The sequence below is a fragment of the Corythoichthys intestinalis genome, chromosome 8 (assembly GCF_030265065.1).
Source record: "Corythoichthys intestinalis isolate RoL2023-P3 chromosome 8, ASM3026506v1, whole genome shotgun sequence".
NCBI classification, from domain to species: domain Eukaryota; kingdom Metazoa; phylum Chordata; class Actinopteri; order Syngnathiformes; family Syngnathidae; genus Corythoichthys; species Corythoichthys intestinalis.
The window spans coordinates 54,122,142-54,147,195 of NC_080402.1; the positions used below are offsets into that span (position 1 = coordinate 54,122,142).

General features: G+C 40.0%; 1 protein-coding gene across 1 annotated transcript in view; it reads left to right on the forward strand.

Moving 5' to 3' along the window:
* Positions 1-2,358: 2,358 nt before the first annotated feature.
* dok1a (docking protein 1a) overlaps positions 2,359-25,054 on the forward strand; it is a 40,587-nt gene continuing 17,891 nt past the window's right edge. The window contains exons 1-2 of the mRNA XM_057844568.1: positions 2,359-2,487; positions 11,122-11,200. Of these exons, the coding sequence (XP_057700551.1) occupies positions 2,431-2,487; positions 11,122-11,200 (136 nt within the window). The 5' untranslated portion in view covers positions 2,359-2,430. The remainder of the gene's footprint in view (positions 2,488-11,121; positions 11,201-25,054) is intronic.

Consider the following 25,054-nt stretch of genomic DNA (forward strand, 5'->3'; position numbering starts at 1 on the left):
ACCCTGTTCAAAAGTGTCTAAGCGAACCCAAACTTTTGAACTGTAGTGTATCATATGGGTTTTTTCATTATGTACACTACGGTTCTTTTGAATGGTAGTGTATATATAGATATATGTATGTAATAGGGCTGTCAAAATGATCGCGTTAACGGGCGGTAATTAATTTTTTAAATTAATCACGTTAAAATATTTGGCGCAATTAATGCACGTGCCCCGCTCAAACAGATTAAAATAACAGCACAGTGTCATGTCCACTTGTTACTTGTGTTTTTTGGTGTTTTGTCGCCCTCTGCTGGTGCTTGGGTGCAACTGATTTTATGGGTTTCAGCACCATGAGCATTGTGTAATTATTGACATCAACAATGGCAAGCTACTAGTTTATTTTTTGATTGAAAATTTTACAAATTTTATTAAAACGAAAACATTAAGAGGGGTTTTAATATAAAATTTCTATAAATTGTTCTAACATGTATCTTTTACGAACTACAAGTCTTTCTATCCATGGATCGCCTTAACAGACTGTTAATGTTAATGCCATCTTGTTGATTTATTGTTGTAATAAACAAATACAATACTTATGTACAGTGTGTTGAATGTATATATCCGTCTTGTGTCTTATCTTTCCATTCCAACAATGATTTGCAGAAAAATATGGCATGTTTTATAGATGGTTTGAATTGCGATTAATTATTTTTAAGCTGTGATAAACTCGATTAAAAATTTTAATCGTTTGACAGTCCTAGTATGCATATACATACATATACGTATATACATAGACATACTGTATATACAAATGTACACACACTGTATATACAGTACATATAAATGTATACATATACATATATGCATATACACATATAAATTATTGAAAAATCATACAATGTGAGTTCCGGATTTTTATTTTAGATTATGTCTCTTTAAGTGGAAACGCATATATGATTTTCCTCTACCTATTTTGTAAGTGGGTGAACTTGCAAAATCACAAGGGGTACAAAATAGCGGAACAGGTGGGGGATCCCAATGCCGACAACAGGGAAACAGAGTGGATAGATGCCACGTTTATTGAGCACAAGGATTTCTTTTTTTTTTTTTTTTTCTTTTCTTTTCTTTAAACCTGTCCTGTTCATCTGTTTGAAATGGAGAATGGAGGTCTGTGTGTCCGGTTGGTCTGAACAGCTATCGTCAGCTAGATGTATTACCGGTTGATACCATGTGGGAGGCCTGTTAACCAGGGAAAGAGAGGGGGCGGGGGAGTCTAGAATCTAAGTGATTGGGAGGGGTGGAGTGTACACAAATCAGCCCTGTGACCTAGAACCCAGTAATCGTGTGAATCCCTTGTAAGTGTTAACTTGTTGGCAACCGACCTCACGCTGCCCCATCGCTAATCCCGGCACTAAGGTCCTCCACCCGAGCGTGCCCAATCACATTTAGCCATCAATCCCATCAAACATGCGATAGCCACGCAGACGAGCGGAGAGGCCGCACGGGCGCCACCCAAGGGCCACGGCCCCCACCCATCCAACACGTGGGGGGGGGGGGGGGGGCGACCCAGCGCAGCCCATATGTTCTCCCGCGGCCAGGCAAAGGGGCCATCGTCACCTCCCAGGGATCCAGGGCGGTCCCCCGGGCCACCCGCGCTCACATCAACCGGCCGTCAGGGATGGGAAGAGGGGACTCACCACCAGGGGATATCCAACCCCCTAGCGGGGGACAACAAGCCCTAACCTGGGCCACTGGGTCCCAGGAGGCCCCACTGATGATCCCGCCGACAGAAAGAGGAGTGGTTGCAGTGGGCACTGTAGATGCCAACGTGGGTAGCCGGCAGTTGTCAGGTTGACGGTTCACCAAGTAAGTGGAGGTATCCGACGAGGGGCGCGCTAATCAGGTCCTGGAGGCGAGAAAAGGATGTCATGAAGTTTTTTCTTAGCTATTTTTACTTTTACTTATTACTTTTACTTTTTACTTACATATTTGGTCTGTACTTTTATTTAATTAAAAAAAAAGTGAGTACTTCATTTCATTCACTAAAGGTTAATACTGAATTTATTTGTTCTATACAGGGTCACGGGAGTCAGTACCCACCTAACTAATAACCAACTGAAATTGAATGAACCTTGAATGAGTTACCAATCGGTTAGAAGAAAGAAAGCGCCATAAGAAATGGACAAAAAAAAAAAAAAAATGATGAATATTAAAAGTGCTAATGAAAAAAATTTGATGAGTAAAGGAACCATTTATATTTTACTAAGCTATTTTTTATTTAATTTTGTAATACTTGTGAGCTAGTTCCATTTCCGCACTCTTCCAGGTGAGGCTCAAATTACATGCATTCCTGAACATACATACGCCCTTCCCTAACAGAGAAAAAAGGCGAGCGCGAACTGTTGGTGTCTGCTGAATCTAAAGAACCATAATAATGTTGTTTCATTGATGGACTCTCATACAAAAACAGGGAAGGTTTACCTTCAACCTCGCAAAGCTGGAAAAGTAAGTATAGTTTTTTTTGTTTTTTGTTTTTTTTTAATAATGTTTTTTTAATAATCCATTGTGCTGGAATTACCAAGTGAAAATCAAGTTTTCTTTATGGCAAAGTTAGAAAGGAAATACTCTGCTGTTCGTATTTAGTAATCATTTAAACTTCAGCTGTTCCTTACAATAGAGGAAACCGTGTAGTTTAAGGTGATCCCTTTTCTCTCATCGTTCTGCGGGTGTGGATGGGTCCAAAGGTTTATTTGCAGCTCTGCCCAAACTTGAGGCAACGGGAAAATTATGTGGACGTTTGTTGTTGATGTTGAATGCTTCATTTCACTTAAGCGATAAATGTGCTTCTTTTTACATGTTATCAGGCCTGAACAAATTTTGAGGTTGTCATACAACATTTAAAAAATTGACTTTGTTTGTAGTGCCACTTACATCGGTTGTACAAAACCCTATCATGATATGTTTGCCCTAGGGCTATGAAATTTGGAAGACAAGTGTAGGTAGCCCCTTGAGAACTATAAAAAGTCAGCAGAATCCATGTCCTAAAATCCAAAAAGTTTTCAGTGTTAATTTTGTCCATTTTTTTCCAGTGGGAAAACCTTTGCCATCATTTCTCAGAGGATTCATTTGAGCAAATTTGAACAAATAATATTGGTAAACCGGCACATTACCACTGACGAGTTATCACCTGGAACAAATGCATTGAAATGGGTGGAGATTATGGAGAAAAATGTTTATTTACTTCTGTGTTTTTACAAATTAAAAAACAAAACAAAAAAATAAAAGTACAGATAATATTTGACTTGCACTCTTATATACAGTGGGGAGAACAAGTATTTGATACACTGCCGATTTTGCTGGTTTTCCCACTTGCAAGCCATATAGAGGTCTGTAATTTGTATCATAAATTCTCTTCAACTGTGAGGGACGGAATCTAATACAAAAATCCAGAGAATCACATTGGATAGTTTTAAAATAATAAATTTGTATTTAACTGCATTAAATAAGTATTTGATACATTACCAACTAGTAAATATTTCGGCTCTTAGTTCTTTTTTAAGAACCCCTCCTGTTTTCCATTCATTACCAAAGTAACTGCACCTGTTTGAACTTGTTACCTGTATAAAAGACACCTGTTCAAATGCTCAAAAAAAACTCCAACCTCTCCACAATGGCCAAGACCAAAGAGCTGTGTAATCAGGGATAAAATAATAGACCTGCACAAGGCTGGGGTGGGCTACAGGAAAATAAGCAAGCAGCTTGGTGAGAAGGTAACAACTGTTGGAGCGATTATTAGAAAAAGTAAGAAGTTCAAGTTGACGGTCAATCTGCCTCGTTCTGGGGCTCCATGCAAGATCTCACCTCGTGGGGCATCACTGATCATGAGGAAGGTGAGAGATCAGCCCAGAACTACACGGCAGGACCTGAAGAGAGCTTGAACCACAGTCTCGAAGAAAACCATCGGAAACACATTACGCCGTCATGGATTAAAATCCTACAGCACACGCAAGGTCCTGCTGCTGAAGCCAGTGCATGTCCAGACACGTCTGAAGTTTGCCACTGACCATCTGGATGATCCAGAGGAGCAATGGGAGAAGGTCATGTGGTCGGATGAGACCAAAATTGAACTTTTTGGTCTAAACTCGGCTCGTCGTGTTTGGAGGAAAAAGAAGGATGAGTACAACCCCAAGAACACCATCCCAACCGTAAAACATGGAGGAGGAAACATCATTTTTTGGGGCTGCTTCTCTGCCAAGGGTACAGGACAACTGCACCGTATTGAGGGGAGGATGGATGGGGCTATGTATCGCCAGATCTTGGCTGACAACCTTCTACCTTCAGTGAGAGCCCTGAAGATGGGTCGTGGCTGGGTCTTCCAGCATGACAACGACCCAAATCACACAGCCAAGGCAACTAAAGAGTGGCTCCGTAAGAAGCATCTTAAGGTCCTGGAGTGGCCTAGCCAGTCACCAGATCTGAACCCGATAGAAAATCTATGGAGGGAGCTGAAAGTCTGTGTTGCCCGGCAGCAGCCCCGAAACCTGAAAGCTCTGGAGAAGATCTGTATGGAGGAGTGGGCCAAAATCCCTGCTGCAGTGTGTGCAGCCTTGTCAAGGACTACAGGAAACGTTTGGTATCTGTAATAGCAAACAAAGGTTTCAGTACCAAATATTAAGTTCGATTTTTGTGACGTATGAAATACTTATTTCATGCAATTAAATGCAAATTTATTATTTAAAAATCACACAACGTGATTTTCTGTTTTTTTGTATTATATTCCGTCCCTCACAGTTGAAGAGAACTTATGATACAAATTACAGACCTCAACAAGCTTTGCAAGTGGGAAAACCAGCAAAATCGGCAGTGTATCAAATGCTTGTTCTCCCCACTGTATATAAATATAAATATATAATCAAAAGCAGCCCTAACAGTATGTCTAATCGAGGTCTATGGAATTTTTTTAGGCATTTGGAAAAACCAAACACCCACCTAAGAAGTCTCTTAAACCCATAGTTCAAACCCAAAAAGAAACTAGCCATTTATAATGTATTTTTCATTTTTTCACTCATTTTCTTCCATTCGAGTATTTTACTGGTTCATAGAGGAATAGACACTGCACTAACACATGCAGCTAAATGCTAAGAAAACAAAACACATGCGCATTGGACAACAACAGACCCAACATCTGAAGGTCAACGGAGAACAACTAGAGACGTTCGCAAACATTAAGTACTCGGGTTCAATTAAAAACAACACAGCAGACTGCACGAAAGACATCAACAGAAAAAAATGGAATAGCAAAAAGGAAAATGATCGAGCTGAAGAACATTCGGAAAGACAGAACATTAAGCAGTGCCCTGAAACTCAAGTTACTGAGAGCCTCATTTTTACAGTGATAACATATGGAACAGAAGGATGGACCATGAAACAGAAAGAGGAAAATAAAATGCATGCAGCATTTTATTTTGGTTTTGGACAGGAATCTGACCTTTTAGCCAGATTGCTGGAATCATGCCAGCCTAACCGCCAGACCCGCGCTGGCGCAGCTCCAATGACCCGGGCCCGCGAAACTCCGACAACCTGGCCAAAACGCCAAACTCTGCGCGTTCACCTTAGACGTAACCCCTTGTACTGACTCCATTTTGAAAGCTGGAGGAAGGCTTCGAAACTCAAGTTGACAATTTATTCAGGTCGACAGTGATCAAACAGCAAGGCAAACAGCAACTAGGTCCCTGACAGAGAGGCAATTCTGGATCCAGGGTCAGCAAAACAACGAGCACATCGGAATGTCCCCGAGAAGCGACAGTTGTTAGCTAAACGTTCAGTCTTTTTGAATTCTGCGGTATGGTGGGCCAGACGAAGAGTGTGCCTAGGTGTTGTTTAGGACAACTCTTCTGTTGTAGATTTGGGCGGTCAAGTTCATGTGTCACCATTCGTTGCTGGGTCATGGTTACTGCGGCAACTGAGGGGGGAGGTTCGGCCTGCCTTGACATCTGAGAGGTGCCGAGCTATCAAACTTAGAGTTGTTTTTGTTATCGGGTGTTGTGGTATTACAGGACGTCCCGCCATTTGTTCTGAACTCACATTAACCCTTTAACACCGAACGTGTCGGCAGTGACGCGTTTACGCATATCGTCTTTGAAGCTTCGTCACGCTGTAATTACGTCACCCTCGTGCCGCTGGTTGGTCTCATCTGAAAGTGCGGAAGTTGATGTCCACACCAGCTTTTATTTGAAGTCAATCGACCAAGAAAAACGGAAGATAATGTCATTTGAGTTTTATAGTTTTATTGCACTCATAAATATGCATTAAAACGCTGCATGGACCATGTATCTATCTCCATATTTCCACCATTTCTTGTCCTTTTTCAAAACCGAAAGCAGCACAAAAGACTACATATCCCAAGAGCCATTGTGATGTCAAGAAGGACGAACCGAATGTGATCATTTTTAATAAATTTCCGAGCGAGGCGCCAACTAATGAAAGGGAGGCATGCGAAGCGAGTGACTTTTAAACGTGCAGAATGAATCTAAAACTACATTTAGCGCAAGCTAATGCATTATTTCATTAACTCAAGGAAGAAGATGAGCCGTATTTGTTGTTGTTTTCTTTGGATGAGTCGGCGTCTCGGCGAATAGAAGTGACAGCAGCGCGCAAACGGCGAAAGAGACTGAGTAGGCTGTGTGACGTTGTGTGTGAAGCAGCTCTTCAAGAAAAAGCTTTATTGAGTGCGCAAAAAAAAAAAAAAACTTTATTGGGTCGCATGCCTGAAACATTTGAATTGAACTGAACTACTTGTCAATATTTTTTAAAATACTTTTTTTTTCAATGTTATATATATTTTTTCTTCACTATAATCTTTTCAATTTTTATGTAGATGTGTGTTCGAGAAGCTTGATTGCATGTACGTCTATACTTTTGATAAGGTGATGGGTACAACACCTAAATTCACAAAGAGATATCCTCCAAACCCTTTTTGTATTAGATGATATATATATAATTTTTTTCTCTCACTATTTTGCACTGTATATAACCTGGTTTGACCATAGAACGTGTAAAGGCCATAAACGCCTATGGCCATACCTACTGTTTGTGTTCAATTGTCAAACAAAAAACTATTCAATCTTATTTTTTTCTACTGAATGTTTATCCTAACAAGTTGTAAAATAAATATTATCAAGCATCAAAACGGTTGGTCGAGCATGTTTGGTTGTCAATGGGACATCAACATTACAAATTTTGAAAAAAGATTTTGGGATTTTTTTGTCTTTTTGGGTCCAAAATGTGGATTATAATTGGTCAGTGAAGAAAACAACAGTTTGGAATTGAAGTTCAAGGTGTCCTGAAAAAAGGGACCCAACTTGGCCTTTGTAAACAAATTTTTCTTTGAAATATAAAGGCAACATCAAATGCATGCAAATTTGGCCAAAATAGGCTTAGGTGTTAAAGGGTTAAGAGCTGATTGCGGGATTTGGTATTGCAGAAGTGGGCTTGTAGATGTCTTGCCTATCACCTGGTAGTCAGCATCAATATTGCTCAATAGGCTGTATGACGCATGCGTTGGGCTTCCGTGGTCAGAAGGCGTCATGTACTGTATCTCTTTTATGCCCTATGTCAAATATATTCTGCTTGTTTTCCTTAAACTATGATATAAAAGCTATTAATTTTATATTGGGTACGTTAGAGTAATACAGTTAAACAGTAAATACGAGAAAATGTACTATTCCCTGATTGATTATACTAAGTGTGTTAGATAATACAAACAGACGAATGGTAAGTACGAGAAAAGATACTATTCCCTTCACCGTAGACTACTGAGAGTCAGCTGGAATGAAACAAGAACAAATTTAAGAATTCGCAGAACTAAACATTAAGCGACAACTTCTACCAGCATTGATTGAAAAGAAAATGTCTTACTTTGTACACATAGTAGGAGCAAAAAGTGCAGCGTGACGAGAGACATAATTCAAGGAAAGGTAGAGGATCGACATATAAGGGGAAACCCAAGAACGGCATTCATGGACAACTTGAAGAAATGGAGTAACAGCACAGTACAGGAAGCTTTTAGAAAGGAAAACGACAGAAAAACCTGGAGACAGTTAACCAAGAGGCAGCACGGTCAAAGTCGACGCTGGATAGTGACAGAAGAATAGGGACTGGCCTGAGGTTATATTATAATAACAATGCAATATTTTTACGTAACTCCTATTTATTAAAGGTTTTAAATCTAAAAATTTTGTAGTTGAAAAATTCTCAAAATGTCTGCATTTCATCAATTGCCTTTGTGGTTTTATTGCACCGCCTAACAAGAAAATAAATTTGTTGCGTTTGCCACTGGGTTAGCATAAATCAAAGCGCTCCTTACGCAAGCTGTCACAACAGTCGTTTTTTTTTTTTTGGGTGGCTGGGACCAAGTCAAGTCTAGAGACATTTCAATGTGCTTATGTCCTTCAGCTTATCTATAGCAAGATCCCCAACATGCCAGTACCCCAATGTACCAGAACCTCAACGTGGCCAGGACTATGTAGGCCCTTTATGGCTGCTAACAGCTTTTTTTTTTGTTGGGGGGGTCAAATATGTACAATGTATTGCGCAAGTAAGCAAGCAGGAGCAGAGCAAAAATGAGCATGTTGAAACACAACCAGTTTCTTTGCGTCAGGTTGCTGTACAGCAGTGACAGCAAGCTGCAGCATATACTGTATTTTGACACTACATCTTTTGATTGGATACTACTTGTTAGGGTTGGACTCACAATACCTTTATTCCCATTGCGCATATCACAGGTACAGTTGTACAAAATTGATTCCAGGTCCAGCCCGCCAAAGGAATCAGTTAAAAGAAACATTTGTTATGGTATATGGGTAGACAGAACGGCAACCTTGCCAGATTGCCTGTAGGCAAGCTGGTACATTGGATGAAAAAGGAAACAATAAGTAAGGGTAGGAGAACATTTCTCATTCCTCTTCTAAGGAAGAAAATTGGCAGATCTGGGAAAAAAAGAAACAGCACAAAAAGCCACATGAAAAAAAACCTCAACATCAAGTCACAAGATGAGTGGGGGAAGGTACATGAAGAAGACATGGGCTTGGGCAGCAGCCGATAGGCGCTCACCCGCCCACCCATGGCGGCGAGATTGTAGGCGGTTGTAAGAGGTGGAACACAGCTCCCTTCGGCCTCCAAAAACTCCTCCTCTAGGAGTCTCAGTCCATCAGGGGGCTATAGGATGCAAAACGGCTGTTGCTGAGGAAACAGTTTGGACTAAAGAACAAGGGACGAAATGAAAGTCACTCCAAGCGTGAGAAAGGATCTTTTCCCATTGTAGTTTCATTTCAATTCTGTAGATTAGCATAATGATTAGCATCACTTGGGTCAGCAGAGAGCTAGTAATTTTCCCATCTGTTTCAAATCTGTCTGATCACAATGGTCATCCAACTAATCCAAATTTAATGTGCGTAATTTGCCCTGGCAACGACCGGCCAGGTTTTCAACTTCTGCTAGTTGACATCCTTTGTGTAAAAGTGTTCGTACATGGAATTCAGCGAGCAGATGAGATCCACAATCGGGGCACTGACAGCCCACGCTTAGGAATCGAACTGAGTAGACATCTTTCATGTCTTCAATGGAAAAAGTAATGTGACGGCAAGCAGACTCAATTTGGGAACACTTGCTTAAATGCATTGGAGGACCAGTTGAACAATTCCATGATTTCAAATGGTGCCGCGGTGCGCAAAGATTACTGCGGTCATTGTGGGAGCAGTTGCTTTATAACACATGCATTGAGATTTTTATGGTTTTTTTACCAAGTACATTTTCTCTGTCATGTCATTAATGAAGCTGAAGTATAACAGATCAATGCTGGTTTTGACTGGTCTCGACGAAAAATCCAGGGTCTTAACAGTCTGAGTACGGAAAGTACACCAAGATTTTTGGGACTCGATACCAAGACGAGTCCAGGACCAACAGCTTAAAAAAACTTTAAAAAAACAAAGGAATGATCTCTAGTGTTACAGCACAACTCTTAATAAATAAATTAGTACTTAAAAACAAATATATACACATATACACATATACATACACATATACTGTATATGGCAGAAAACACTCAGGTGACTTGAAGTTCCGCTCTGAGACCCCCAATTTGTCCAACTTTCAAAATTGTCTGAAAATTGAAATTTTCTGGGGGAGAAACATTTTGAACAGGATGGCATTTAAAAAATAAATAAATAAATAAAATTAAACTGCGAAACCCAATCTGGAGGTGAGAGCATGAATTAGCAGAATTAAAGATGCCATAACTTTAACGAGATATTATCGCGTACTTACCTTGTTTCGATCCAAAAACTTCATGTAGCATGTATCACTGACTGTCAAGACACAGCTGTGAATGGCCACAGCTGAATTTTTGGGGGATTTTATGGGTGAAACATGGTAATATAACAAGGGTCGAGATGCAGAAATCACAGACATCAGGGAGTGGTCGAAATGTTCTTTTTCATATATTTACCCTTTTAAATGTTTTTTTTCTCTCCATTTTTTTTGTTTGGATCGATTATTTATCATCTAACATACTGTATCAGAGAAAAACAACAGTAACAAAAAAATAAAATAAAATAAAATTAAGCAATAGTTATGAGTTATGAGTCAATGACTTTTTTACAGACACCATTTTTTTCATTGTGACGTAATTTGTTTAAAAGGTTAAAATATGCGAGTGAATAATTTTATAAAGTCGTTTTTTTTTTAACAAAATATTGGACATCAATTAATGATTCTAAGCTAAAAATGACAGACATTTTGAAGAATAAATATAATTATTTACCTTCGTCTTATGGCTGGGTTAAATCAAAAGCGGTTGCGCGAATTCTGTAAACGGGGGTTTCCAGGGTAAAATGGACAAATTAAAAATAGTTCAGTGGCTTAATGCGCCATGAGTCTGCTATGGCAGCATATAGACATATTGTTCTATCAAATACAACACTTGTTCTGGCTTAAAATACAGCACGTTCTTTTAAAAAGGAATGCAAGAGCAGAAACTGCTTTTTCAGTCTTGTCTGTTTTTTCCGCTATATACATATATATATATATCAGACCAAATCTTTTAGCTCTCTTGTTCAACAAGTATTTTGTCTCTCCTTTTAGAAATGGAAGCCGGTGTTGCTGTCCCTGGTTCCAGCCAGCAACAATGGAGTCGGTCGATTGGAGATTCAATTTATAGGAGGTACTGTACACTGATCATACATCGTTCTGGTTTGTTTACCATCGTTTGCTAAAACCAGTGGTGGATGAAGTACTCATTTTTCTTTTTTACTTAAGTGAAAGTAAAGATACAGGTACAAAAAATTGCTTAAGTAAAAGTACAAGTATGTAACAAAAAAAATACTCTGCAATAAAATTGACTACACTGTAAACAGAAGCTTAACTAGCACAAAAACTCTACAACTTAGCTTAATGGCAGATTGCAAGCAACTATCAGGTGCATACCGCCACCTACTGTACAAGAGTGTAGTGGTTTTTATCAGGGGTGAAAGTGGGCCGTTACGGCCTGGAACGCCGTTCCGGTAAAAGATTCGGGGCCAGAACGTGGTGGAACGGTGCCTTGATCCCGAAAATATGACCGCATCTGTCAAAAGTCGGTTTAAAAAAAAAACTGCCAGGCTGCTCATCTCCAAGAAGAAAACAATCTACCAACGTTAGGTTTACATACGAGGATGGCGTATTGGGGCCAAATAAAGAGGGAAGAAAAAAAGAGGACTACGAGATTGAAGTCATACTGCTGCTACAAGAAAAAAAGTCATATTATTACGGAGGAGTAATGTAGCTGTAAGCCGCTATCCACCTTACGTACATGAGCCTTAGCTGTGAGCTATGACGGCACATTAGTATGAATCGTTCTATTGATTATAATTTGATGTAGATGAGGCAAAAAAATTAAGGATTTTTTCATTTGTAAAACCGATTGTAAAATACAAGACGCTTTCAAAATTGTTCATTTTAACGGTGGCGGAAACGCGCTACATAAAGTACATAGCTGCTTATCCAGCTATAGTAGCCCTACGTAATAATGCGACTTTTAGTCTTGTACTGCTAATTCAACGTTTACTCTCATCGTAATAGTTTGACTTTTTTCTCGTTCTATTACTACGAGAATAAAACTTGTATTATTACATAGGGCTAATGTAGCTGAATAAAGAAATAAGGGAAAATTAGGAGATAGAGGTTGGCGTAACTGGCGTTTTTGTTAACTGTTATTTTGCAAATCATTGAAAAAAAACATACAATTTTAAATGAAAATCAGTGTCACATGTATGGCTTGTGACAGTACGTGTAATGAAGTAGTCTAACGCATGTGGAAAACCACTATTGTGTGTGTGCGTGTGTGTGTGTTATAGGTATAACTATGCCAAAAGTAGTTTTCTTTGCATTTCAGTGGTTAAACATATATTATTTGTATGAATCGACAATCTATTGCTATGCGCTAGTACTCTATCGCTAAATTCTGTTTCATCTTTAGCCAAATATCTTCCATGTTCCCACTTCTAATGTCATCTCTATGACCAAGGGCGTAGTTTTGGTCTCAACATTGGTAAGGACGATATAACAGCATAACCTGCACTTTTTTGCTGTGGACAGGACATTAATAAGACCAAACAGATTGGGTGAACGGGGCTCAGGGCTACATTTCTCACGAATATGCACCTAATTAATGGATAGGCTAAATGATCAATGCAAAATAAATCTGTATTTATTTATAATAACTGTCACATGTGTTGGTTAAGGTGATACGCCGCTTGATTCAAACCTTTGTTTTCAAAAACTACTAAAGAAACATTCTGAAAACTTCCAGAATTTTAATTTATTAGCAAATGTATTAAATTGCGATATTTAAACATAAATTATATTAACATACACAGTAAAAACAAACTTGCTAATCATCTCTTAACTATCCAGGAATGCAAAAAAAAAAAAAAAAAAAACATTTACTCAACATTCTCTGTGTAAATAAATAAATTAAATATAACTGAAAAATCTTCCTACCCAGGGAATAACAAAAATAAATAAAATGGAGCCTCCATTCAGGTAAAACACTACTGCGTTTGTCCACAAGCACAGTAATGACTCAAAGCCAACGCAAACAGAACTCATCCAGACGTCACAAGGTCAAATAATCTTTTGGATGTAAATGCACAGAAAATTGACTTTAAATAGTAGTATTTTGACATTTTGTAACGACATGGAACTGGCCAATTGACCACTGAGTGGCCTGGCCAAGATCTTTCTACAATGCGGCCAAAACCTGGACAACGCACCTGCCGAGGATATACCCGGAAGTCTGGATATGTGTAGGATAGCTGGGTTAGATGGCGGCCGCTGTGTGTGAGCACACTCGAAGTGGAATGACAATGCCAATAGAGATCGGTAAGGCCTGTGATGATACATTACAGGTGAAGAATGACCTGGCGTCATCCAACACTGCCAAAGCCTAAATGGCGCTGCAACTTACTATGAAGCTGCGCAACCTCAAGATGAATGTTCGTCGGGAGGCAGCAAGGAATGAAAACTGTGACGAGGATTAAGTCGACGAAAGGGGTTTGGTGGAGACGGCCTGCCATCGGTCCTCAGCTATTCCCTATCTCCTGGATCGAATCAACTGAATAAATTCATTCATTAATTTTCCATGCCGCTTTTTCCTCACGAGGGTCGCGGAGGTGCTGGAGCCTATCCCAGCTAACTACGGGCAGTAGGCAGGGGACACCCCGAACTGGTTGCCAGCCAATCGCAGGGCACAAGGAGACATACAATCATTCACGCACACACTCATACCTATGGACAATTTAGAGTGTTCAATCAGCCTACCATGCATGTTTTTGGGATGTGGGAGGAAACTGGAGTCATTACTCCGGAGTTCCCGGAGGAAACCCACGCAGGCACGGGGAGAACATGCAAACTCCACACAGGAAGGCCGAAGCCCGGGATTGAACCCTTGATCTCAGAACTGTGAGGCGGACGTGCTAACCACCCAGCCACCGTGCCGCCAAACTGAATAAACTAACCACTAAATTATGAACTAATCTAATGGATCTAATCAACATAACGATCACATGGACACGATCGACAATGGACAATTGGGAAAATTAACAATCAAGGGGGATGGTTAAATTAAAAAAAATAAAATTAAAAGATATTTTCTCGATAAGCTTCGGCTTCTCCCGTCTGCCCTTTTCTTTTCGGGTTGAATTAATTGTAAACACATATAAATGCTGTATGTTGTTGGATTTGTCATGCCTGAAGGGAAAATAAAAAATAAGGAAATCAAAGAAATAAAGAAATGAAAATGAAAAAAAGCTCCTTCTGGCTGCTTTCAGACCACATAAAGCAGGGGTCTCCAAACCAGTCCTCGAGGGCCGTAGTGGGCCCTGGTTTTTGTTCATACTGATCAAGCACAGAGCTTTTAACCAATGTGGTTTCTACTAAAACAAGCAGCACCTGACTGCAATCAGCTGATTACACTTATAAAACACCAGATTGGTGAAAAGGTGTGGTCTTGTTTTGATGGAGTGAAATCCTGCACCCACTGCGGCCCTATGTGGAATAGTTTGGAGACCACTGACATAAAAAGGAATTGAAAATGAAAACTGGGGAGAAGGGGTAAACGTCTGTTTAAGGGGAAAAAAATGGACCGACACGTTCAACAAGTGAAATGCTGTTAACGTAAGTCTGAACATAATGAAGATAATTCACTTAACAATGGTAGGGTCAATTCTATCCTTACAACATATGGGAAGACAATCTAAACTACCTATATAACTTGGTGGGGACAATTTGAACATCCTGAAAAGTTGGTAGTGTTATATCCCTACCGTCCCTATGCAAACCTATACCCTTGTCTATGACAATGATGCGCTGATTGGCCGAAAGAGCCTGCATGCTGCTAGCTAGAGTGGACGGACCACAGCAGTGTGAAACACGAGTCGCACCCGGCACTTTGCAATCTGTTTGTTTACATGCCACCAGTAGAAGACCAAATCTAACAAAATTACATGCTCAAAGTTGACCAAGAGAAGAAAAGTGGACAACGAAAATTGCTGTTTGCTGAGAAATGGACTGACAAATATGCGTCCATTTTATTACCTGCAAGTACCAAACCTAAGTGCTTAATATCCTTAAAGACAGTTGCTCTGATAAAAAATAAAAATGTGAAACTCCATTTTGTATTTTTATTTTATGTCAGGAAAATGTTTTGTTAATTTAATTTATTTAATCAGAATGTGCGTTGTATTTTTGTTTGGTCAAAAGAAAACCACCTTTACCACCTTCGACCTGCCTTGTACTTGACCGACATTAATAAATGGACCCATGCTTGTATGAAAAAAAAACAATTGTGGACCTTCGAGATATGTATTTGAGGACCCCTGTTTTAGGAAGTTTGTATACATAAATATCCGTGACGACCTTTATGGCAAGCAGTTCCGGGAAGAAATTCTATCCACTTTCACCCCTGGTTTTAATTGGTCAATACCTTGTTTACCTGCCTAATCTTGCTTGTACTCGGTTTCTTCCTCTAGTGCTTGGTTACAGTATAGTTGCATGGGGTTTGTTTATTGCGCCGGAGGCATGAAAATGACACTATCATTATACAAGAATACAAACAAAGTAACTTGTAAGTAAAAAGTACAGATACATAGTGTGAAATATAGTGAAGTAAAAGTATAAAGTACCACTTCATATTTGTACGCAACTAAAGTACAGATACACAAGAATGTACTTAAGTTCAGTAACAATTTATTTTTACTTCTTTACATTCCACCACTGGCTAATAAATGTTTATGGAATGCATTTATCCTCTATAACCTTAGTTATAGAGGAGAGCATGTAGCTCAGATTCTAGATCTGAACCTGGCCTCAAGTCATTTTGGCTCCAAATCAGATAAACCCAATGTCTGCTAATATAACAGCACTACAAGTAGCCATTTTGAGGGGTCACCTTCATGGAATGGGCGAAGAGCGAGGCAGGAATGCTATATCCAATAGCAGATAAACATTCATACTCACATTGTGTCTGAACCTCAAAACCTGTCAGTTATAAGTGCGTTATTAAAACTGAGCTTTGTCTTTGAGAATTTGTGCAAATATACAAAACAATTGTATTATATACACATGGTACAGACATAGGTTGCTACTTGCTGGTGAATATGTGTATGTGTGTGCACGTTTGTGTCTGCATGCGCACGTGTGTCTGTGCGTGTGAGTGAGAGAGAGAGAGAGAGAGAGAGAGAGTGAGCAACAAAAACATGCACGCAGCAGCAGGGTGAGCAGCAGAAGATGAAAAGTAAATTTGACAGCTTAAATAGACCCCAGGATTGTGGAGATGAGTTATGTAAGCTCACCGGATGCACATTTTCTCTTGTTATCTGTTTGCACTTGCATGCGTGCATCGCTGGTATACACATTACATATGATGAGTCCAATAATCCTACAATCACATATAAAACATTATTAAAATAAAGACAGAACAAAAACGGCCCTGAATTAAAAATGCCCCTTTTAAATTAGAGAAAAAGAATGCTCAAGCTGCAGAAAGGGAATGGCTGAGATGTACATTTCAAAGAGTTTTTTTTATCAATGATGACGCGAATGGCTTAGAAAGGATTTAATAAAGAACAATTCTGGATATTCATGAGAGCAGTCAATTTGAAACCTCCACACTAAGGGAGATGACCCGAAAGTGTCCAAGTGGCTGCCATGATAACAAATGCTTGAATTTGGAAGAGATGAGAGGAGAGGAGGTTGTGTCTGAGTTGATGTGTAATTGAGAAAAAAAAAAAAGAATGCTACCGTAGATAAGTACAATGTATGAGAAACGAACAAAAAAATGTTTAAAAAATTACTGTCACACTGCATTGCTTAATGCAGTACTTCTCAAATAGTGGGGCGCATCCCCACTCCCCCTCACCTTGGGGGGCGCAGAGCGATGCCTCGGGTGGCGCATGTGACCTCGGGGAACATACTTTTTTGGCGTACTAGAATAAAGTGTAATTGCACATCCACTCAGTGGGTGGCAGTGGCGCTGTCATTTTCAGAGTGTGTGCAATATTTTGTAACCAAACAAGAGCACTCAGCAAAAAGAACTGGAGATATGAAGAGCGAAGATGAGGAAATATGAAGAAGAGCATGTAGCGTTTGGCTTTTAATACAGTGGTAAATGGTGTTATACTTGTATAGCGCTTATCTACCTTTTCAAGGTACTCAAAGCGCTTTACACTACATTGCCAGCTACCTACTGGTGACACAGCACCAGGAGCAATGCGGAGTTCAGTATCTTGCTCAAGGATACTTAGGCGAGTTCATCAGGGTGGAGAATGGAACCCACAGCCTCTGGGTTGGGGGACAACTACTCCACCACTGAGCCATGCCATCCATGGGAGATGAGGAGATCTGTTTACTTTGTCTAAAAATGTTTGCAGTGGACAGCAGGAAGCCAAATCAATTAAGACGTCACCTAAAGACATTAGACCCCAATCGCATTGACAAACCGCTTGATCTTTTTTTTTTTTTCTCTCATCAAAAACGTGCCGAATATTGCCAACAAATATCCCGCTTTCTCGGTGTTACATCAGTAAACCAGCGGGCACTGTTAGCATCATATAAGGTGCCATACCAGGTTGCTCAATGCAAAATAACCACACACCAGAACAAAGGAGCTGATACTGCCTACAGCAAAAATAAAAACTGTCCAATGACACTTTCGTTCTCGTTCTATTAATTTTTTTTATTCGGGCAAATCTTTTGGCATATTGTCTTCTCGACTTAAAGTGCGTATGACACCAAAAAGCATGTTTATTTCATACTTCACACGGTGTTTTATGCTTCTGAATGGAATGGACTGCTTGGATGTGTGTGGAAGTGATCATTTTATATATTCAATTTTTGAATCCAGCGCCATAAAAATGAGTGACTTATGGCTTCAATCTCGGGTTTAGGAAGGGTGCAAATGAGACGTCACCCAGGTCAGCATTTCACAAAACAGCATTGCTTTATAGTATGCAGTTGGACTGCGGATTCAGCTGATTTTGCTGATTAATTTGTTTATTTTTTGCATCATGCCAGCCAAATGGCTGCAGGCTTTTGTAGCTGCGCCCGGGAGAGGCATGTGAACCTTTTTGGGTTTCAGAAAGTTTCCTTTCACCCCGAGATCAACCAAGACAAGTGTGCGACACATCGTGTTTTGTATTGTGTCAAACACTGGGATCATGGCACATGTTTTAATACGGAGGTCGCTTGCATTTTGTGGCTGACAATACTCCAGGTCCACCGAGAATGCGCCTTGGCCGACGACTGGCGTCTTGTAGCACCGACCCCCCACCCCACCCGCCGGTAGAGCGCTGTACTCGGCTTATTGCCATCTTCGTGTGCCCGGTGTTCTGTCAAATTCGCAAACCCATCAAAAATTGCAACTTTGTGTCAAAAATGGCTGCGAATACAGCGATTACAAAGTAAACACTACAAACTTTTTTTTTAATAAAGGACTATTTACTTACGTTTGATCATGGACGGACATGTAGAAAAGCTCTCCTTAGACACATCCTGCCATATTAGCTGCACAACTGCAGCCGCTCTTGAATGACTCTCTCTCTGTTTACGTCTTCGCCGTGTAGTAAAGCATTATATTAGCCACATCCGTGTTGACAACGTAGCAGCTATGCACGCCTCCGACGTCGGCCGTATTGTCCGGCGGTCATTGTCCAGCTGCTTCCCCGCAAATGAGCCCTCTGCCTGCAACAGGGGAAGACAAGCTCTAACTTGCACGCCGCCGGGCGGGTTGTTGATCGGTGAAGACAATTGACGACCCCGTCGCCATGTGAAATGATCCGGGCTAGTTTTGTGTGATTTTTCGCTTCGAAGACTTTGAAACATCACTCGGTTCGGGTTAGCATGTCGGCTAGCTGTCCCACCTCTTAGTTTGTTTCCATTCTACGAAGCCGGGGCAGGGAAATGACGAAAGCGTGACTAACTACGATGGCATAAAATATCGTTCGGGAGGTGCGACAGTAAAGGTGAAGTCGACAGTTTGACCATAACGGAGTAATTTTGCCATGTCGTACTGAATAAATGCATTTTTATTATTTCATATTTCATTTAGCACAAGACTGTTATTTGTCATGATCATACCATTTATTTAGCTGTTGGGGAAAAATATTTGGATAAAAAGAATATCCTGCAAAAATATTGTAGGAGAGAGACTGAAACAATGACATTTTGCGACTCTCTTTGTCGCATTTTCTCCTTCTAAATAATTTCCCCTCATTGGGCTGAGTAGTAAAACAGATGGGGCCATTCTCCTGCTGACGTCATCCACCTGTTGGGGATGCTCAGGCCCTATAGTAGGCGTGGCTAACCGGCAGATTAAAAGACAAATTTCTTGTCATATGCGCTTTACCAAATTGTTGTATAAAGTCGAATCATCTCAAAATATGATTCTAATTCAAATAATAATGCTATTTAAGACTTTTTTCCTCCTGTCATACGCACTTTAAGTCTCCTTTACAAACAAAACAATGTTAATAAATTTATTCTTGATCTACACTGCTGGCCAAATGTATTGGCACCCCTACAATAAATCATTATCATTTTACATATAACTCCAAAAATGGGCCGGACAAAAGTATAAGCACCCTCAGCCTAATACTTGGTAGCCCAAACTTTAGACAAAATAACTGCAAACAACCGCTTCCGGTATCCATCAATGAGTTTCTTGCAATGCGCTGCTAGAATTTTAGACCATTCTTTTTTGGCCAACTGCTCCAGGTTTCTGAGATTTGAAGGGTGCCTTCTCCAAACTGCCATTAACAGCAAATAATTGAAAAGCACCGACTTAAAGACACATCACTCCACTACAGACTGTAGTATCAGTGTTGCTTGTAATCAGAATTGTTTACATAATTCCCACAAGATTTTCACTTTGTTGTTTTCACCCTTACATGTTTACGTAGGTCCCAGTGGTAGCTATATATGTCTCAGCCATATTGAGCACAGATGTTCATGAACACAAACCCACCTGCTTGCGTCTCTTTCCAGTGTGTACTGTCCAATCTTCCATTTTACACCCTATTTACACCTCCCTATCAAAAAGCTAGTTTTGTGTCATCATGACGTGTGAGAAGCAATTTCCTCAGCTCATTTTGGAACATCGTCCTCAATCATTTATGATAAATTATGAACATGTCTTGACATTACAACCCCTAGCATAAAGTATGGAATCACCAGTCTCGGACGAGCACTCACTCAGACATGTAGAACAAATTCAGATAAAAATCTTGAAAAAATAATGAATTGGTTCAAAAGTGCAACTCTTTAGCATTCAGAAAAACTAAAAGAAATTAATAAAAAAACATTGTGGTGGTCAGTAAATGTTAATTTTATGGCGCATGGCAGGGAAATATCTATGGAATCTCTCCATTCTGAGGGGAAAAAAATGGAATCGTGAGAAAGAAACAAAGAAATAACAATCAAAACACATCTCTAGTATTTAGTAGCACTACCTATGGCTTTTATGACAGCTTGCAGTCTCTGGGGCATGGACTTGATAAGTATTCTTCCTCAGTTTGGTGCCAACTCTCTTTTATTGTAGTTGCCAGATCATCCTTGCAGCTCGGAGCCTCGCTGTGGACCATTTTTTTCAATTTCCACCACAGGTTATCAATAGGGTTGAGATCTTGGCTATTTGCAGGCCATGACATTGACTGGATGAGTCTTTCACCAAGGAATGCTTTAACAGTTTTAGCTCTGTGGCATGATGCATTGTCATGTTGGAAAATGACAAACATATTTTCGATTGAAGGGATAAGGAAGCTGTCTAAAGTTTCAAAGTAAACTAGGGCATTTATTCAAGATTTAGCCACAGCGATCTCCCCAATGCCTTTGCCTGACATGCAGCCCCATATCATCAAGGACTGAGGGATATTTGATATTTACTTCATCAGATTTCACGCTGTGACCCGGCTGCTTTCGTACTGGTGAAGTCCCGGACATTATACTAGGATGTGACTCGGTTACTGTCCGTGTCAGTCACCCGGGAAACTGCTTTCAGACATAAGGGGTACCCGTTTAAATCCCGCACAAGTTGATCCTTTTTTCCTCCAAGTTTTTGGCTTCGGTAAATGTATAAAGAAAACATCCTGCATATGTCGTAATTTCTAGACTCGTTTCTACAAGTTCCTTAGCAGCAGTGTTTACTCTGCATGTTATTTTTTTGAAGGATTACCGGCAGAAAACAAGCAGTAATAACATGGATTGTATGCGAGGGCGTGTCTATGTTGACCCACTTCCGGGTCCAAAAATAGCATTCGTGCGGTACACTATTCTCTAGGCCCCTGTGTAATGTACCACTTTATTTCAAAATGCTACTTGTTCTGCAGTTTTTGTCAAAAACACCTCATTTACAAATCAAAAAATTTCAGGACAGTAAGGGGCAAAAAAGTTGTACACAGTTTTGACAAAAATGTATGGTTCCACGAACATTTGCCAATAACATCCCCATTCATTTCTAATAGTCAAAATTTCCCATTCGTTTCCAACGGCAAAAATTTTTCCTTCATTTTCAATGGCACAAAACTCCATTGATCTCCAACTCAAGTGACACAATTTTAAAAAGGAAGTTACCCCTAAATGCCCCCCAAATCAGTAGGAAGTGACGCGATGACAGAAGGGAGTGACCCCAAAATGACCCCAGATCAATAAGAAGTAACCCAATAACAAAAACAGTGACCCCGAGATGACCCCAGACCAATAGGAAGTGACCCCATGACAACATAAAGTGACCCTAAAATACCCCCAAATCAACAGGGAGTGACACCGAAATGCCCCATAATCAACAAGGAGTGATGCAGCCATCACCGCAAAGCTACCATCGCAATTTCTCCTGATATTGCATTTCCTAGAATTCCTTTTTTTTTTTTTTTTTTTTTAACTCAATGGGATTTCTTTGGCGCGCCGCTCAGCCAAAACCGTTTTACCCACCAACACCATTCATACACCAAATAGCCAGAATTCCAATGCGACGCTGGCAGCTGCGGAACAAATGTGAACAGGGCCCGGGTGTGATGAGCATAAACAAGACCCCCCTAGTGGACAATTATCATCTTACCTTTCTGTTTGACCCTCCCCTCGCCCAACCAGGTCAGATTTACGCCAGCAAACCAGGCCACTCAGGGGCCCGAACCCAATCGCACCCCTCGGACACCCTAAGTACCCCCCCTGGGTGCGGGCACTCTTTTGTTTGACACCCCCAAAATGATCGTTTGCCCAAAAAACGGGTTTAAAAAAATATATATTTATATATATGTCAAAACTCAACTTGCCCTTCAATTTTTGTCAAAAAAATCACATCATTTTTAAATAAAAAAATTCAGGACGCTAAGGAGCACAGAATTTCAATACATTTTTGCTAAACACACCCATTAATCCGAATGGCAAACATTTCCCATTGATTTCCAATAGAGGTGTGCATCGGTACTGCCCTCACGATTCGATTCGATTACGATTCGGAGGGCCACGATTCGATTCAATTCGATTCGATTCGATTAAATTCAGAGGGTCACGATTCGATTCGGTTCGATTCGGCAATGCATCGCGATGCCTTGAAGCCTGGGATGCATTAAAATTCTAAAGCAAAGCATATTTTTCGTGAATCATGAGGCAACACAAGCGATCAGACATTAAACAACTTTTTATTGGCTCTTGTGTCACTCCTGGTTGAAGTCAAATGAAAATACTTTTAGATATATATTTTTTAAAAAAAACAAAAAAACAGATCACAGCATTTAATTGGTGCTTTGAATGAGACCAGGGCTTTCTCTTTTTTTTTTTTTTACACACAGTAGCAGCCTTTCACACAGTGCAACATCTGAACTCCTGTGCAAAATCAGTAATAACAGTCACTGTATTTTAGTCACAACAACCCATCGATAAAAATATTCAAGTAAATATTAAAGAAAGCGACAAAGAAAATATTGTAATGCAGCAGCATCTTTATCCCAATATCAATCCAGGAATCAGTTCAGTTGCAAACAAAACATCCAACTAAAATGCAATGTAGAACAAAAGTAAAATGTTGGCCTAGCCCACTATATATGTGCAATCAACTTAGAAATGCAATCAGTAACTACCACATAACAATAAAAAATAATGAATTAAAATGAAGTGCAGCAGCATTTTAGCAGCCATAACAATGTTTCAACATGAGGAAATATCATTTTTTTTGCAGTTGAGAGAGCAGAGGGATAGTAGAGGTTAGATGGGGCCTAAAAAATCCAGCCCGACCCGACACGGCCCGCTGGTATTGAAGCCCGACCCGGCTTGGAGTGACGCGAAAAAAAAAAACGCAGCAGCAGCAATTTATTTTCATTTCTTCGAGATGGCAGAAAAAACGCATGTTTCTTAATGTTTAAATAGTCTACATATTCTTGTGATCATTACAGAAGCATTTGCACAACAAAATAACGCTGGGAAAGTTTAATATTAAAAAAAAAAGAAACATGCGATTTTGCAGACACACAGAGGAGAAGATTCAAAAGGATCACATTTGTGTTGCCTTTGTGTGCATAAAAAAAAAGTCTTTCGTAACGAATTCTCAGTTGGCAGAAAAAAAACGCAAGTTTTCTTAATGTTTAAATAGTCTACATATTTTTGTGATCATTATAAAATCATTTACACAACGAAATAGCGCTGGGAAAGTTTAATATAAAAAAAAAAAAAAACGAGTTTGCAGACACACAGAGGAGAGGATTCAAAAGGATCACATTTGTGTTGCCTTTGTGTGCATAAATAAAAGTGCCTTTCGTAACGAATCGCAAGCGCCACAGCGGAGGAGGAGAAGAAAAAGCGGGCGGCGCCACTGCTTCATGTGAGTGCACAAGCAAATGCACAATACAGAGAGCCTGCTCTCGGTTTTATCCCATTTAAAAATTTTTTTTTTTTTTATAATTTATTAGTCCGGCGCGGGGCGGCCCGACCCGACCCGAACGTGAATGCTTAACATTTTGGGCCCGAACTCGGGCACAAGATCTAACCTCTAACAGATAGGACATAACATAACAATGGCTGAAGCGGAGAAAGAGGGAGCAAGAAAGATTCTTGATGCACCTAAGACATTGAAAGCTGACATCTGGAGAAATTTTGGCTTCTATGAGGTTGGTGGGAAACTTGACCAGAGTTATGCAGTGTGTAAAAAATGAAACATGACAATAATAATACAAATGGGGAAACCAAATCCATTGCATCACTGGAATTGCGCAGGGAAGATTTTTGAACGTACTTATATATTTTAAAATGCGCTGAATTGATTCGGCTTGTTGCCCGCATCGAATCGAATCGTCCATGCCCCGCATCGGGACGCATCGCCGCATCGATTATTGTTGACTCCACTAATTTCCAATGGTCCCATTTGCCATCCATTTCAATAGCACAAAAACGTCCAATTTCTCCCAATGATTTCCAACCTAAGTGATCCGATATCAACAGGAAGTGAAACCCAAATGCCCCAAAATAAACAGGAAGAGACCCGATATTTACAGAAAGTCCATGATGCCTCATAAACAACATGAAGTGACCTGATATACCAACCATCATGGCAAAGCTACCAATTTGTCCGGAAATTGCATTTTAATATGATATATCCTAATCATAATAATCCATCCTACTGTATTTGATACAGAATTAATCATGTTTAGTAGCTGAATTGCAGAATGAAACAGAAGCAACTGTTTTTTTCTACAAATGCTCTCGTAAAGGTAGAGCTATACATGTTGTGTGTAATTGCATCACATAAGTGATTTCTGTGCGTGTATTCATGTTTTATTCTTGGTTCCCATCAATAATGCAGTGCATTTAGAGCCCAGCTCTTCCCTACTCGTTTCCTCATGTGTCACTTAGGATAGAATGCACCTGCCTGAGTTTTTAATTACAATAATAAGATGAGACATTATTTACTTCTCTAAATTTTGAGGCATTTCTAGAGCAGGGGTTTTCAACCCAGTCCTCAAGGCACACTGTGGGTCCTGGTTTTTGTTCCAGCCGA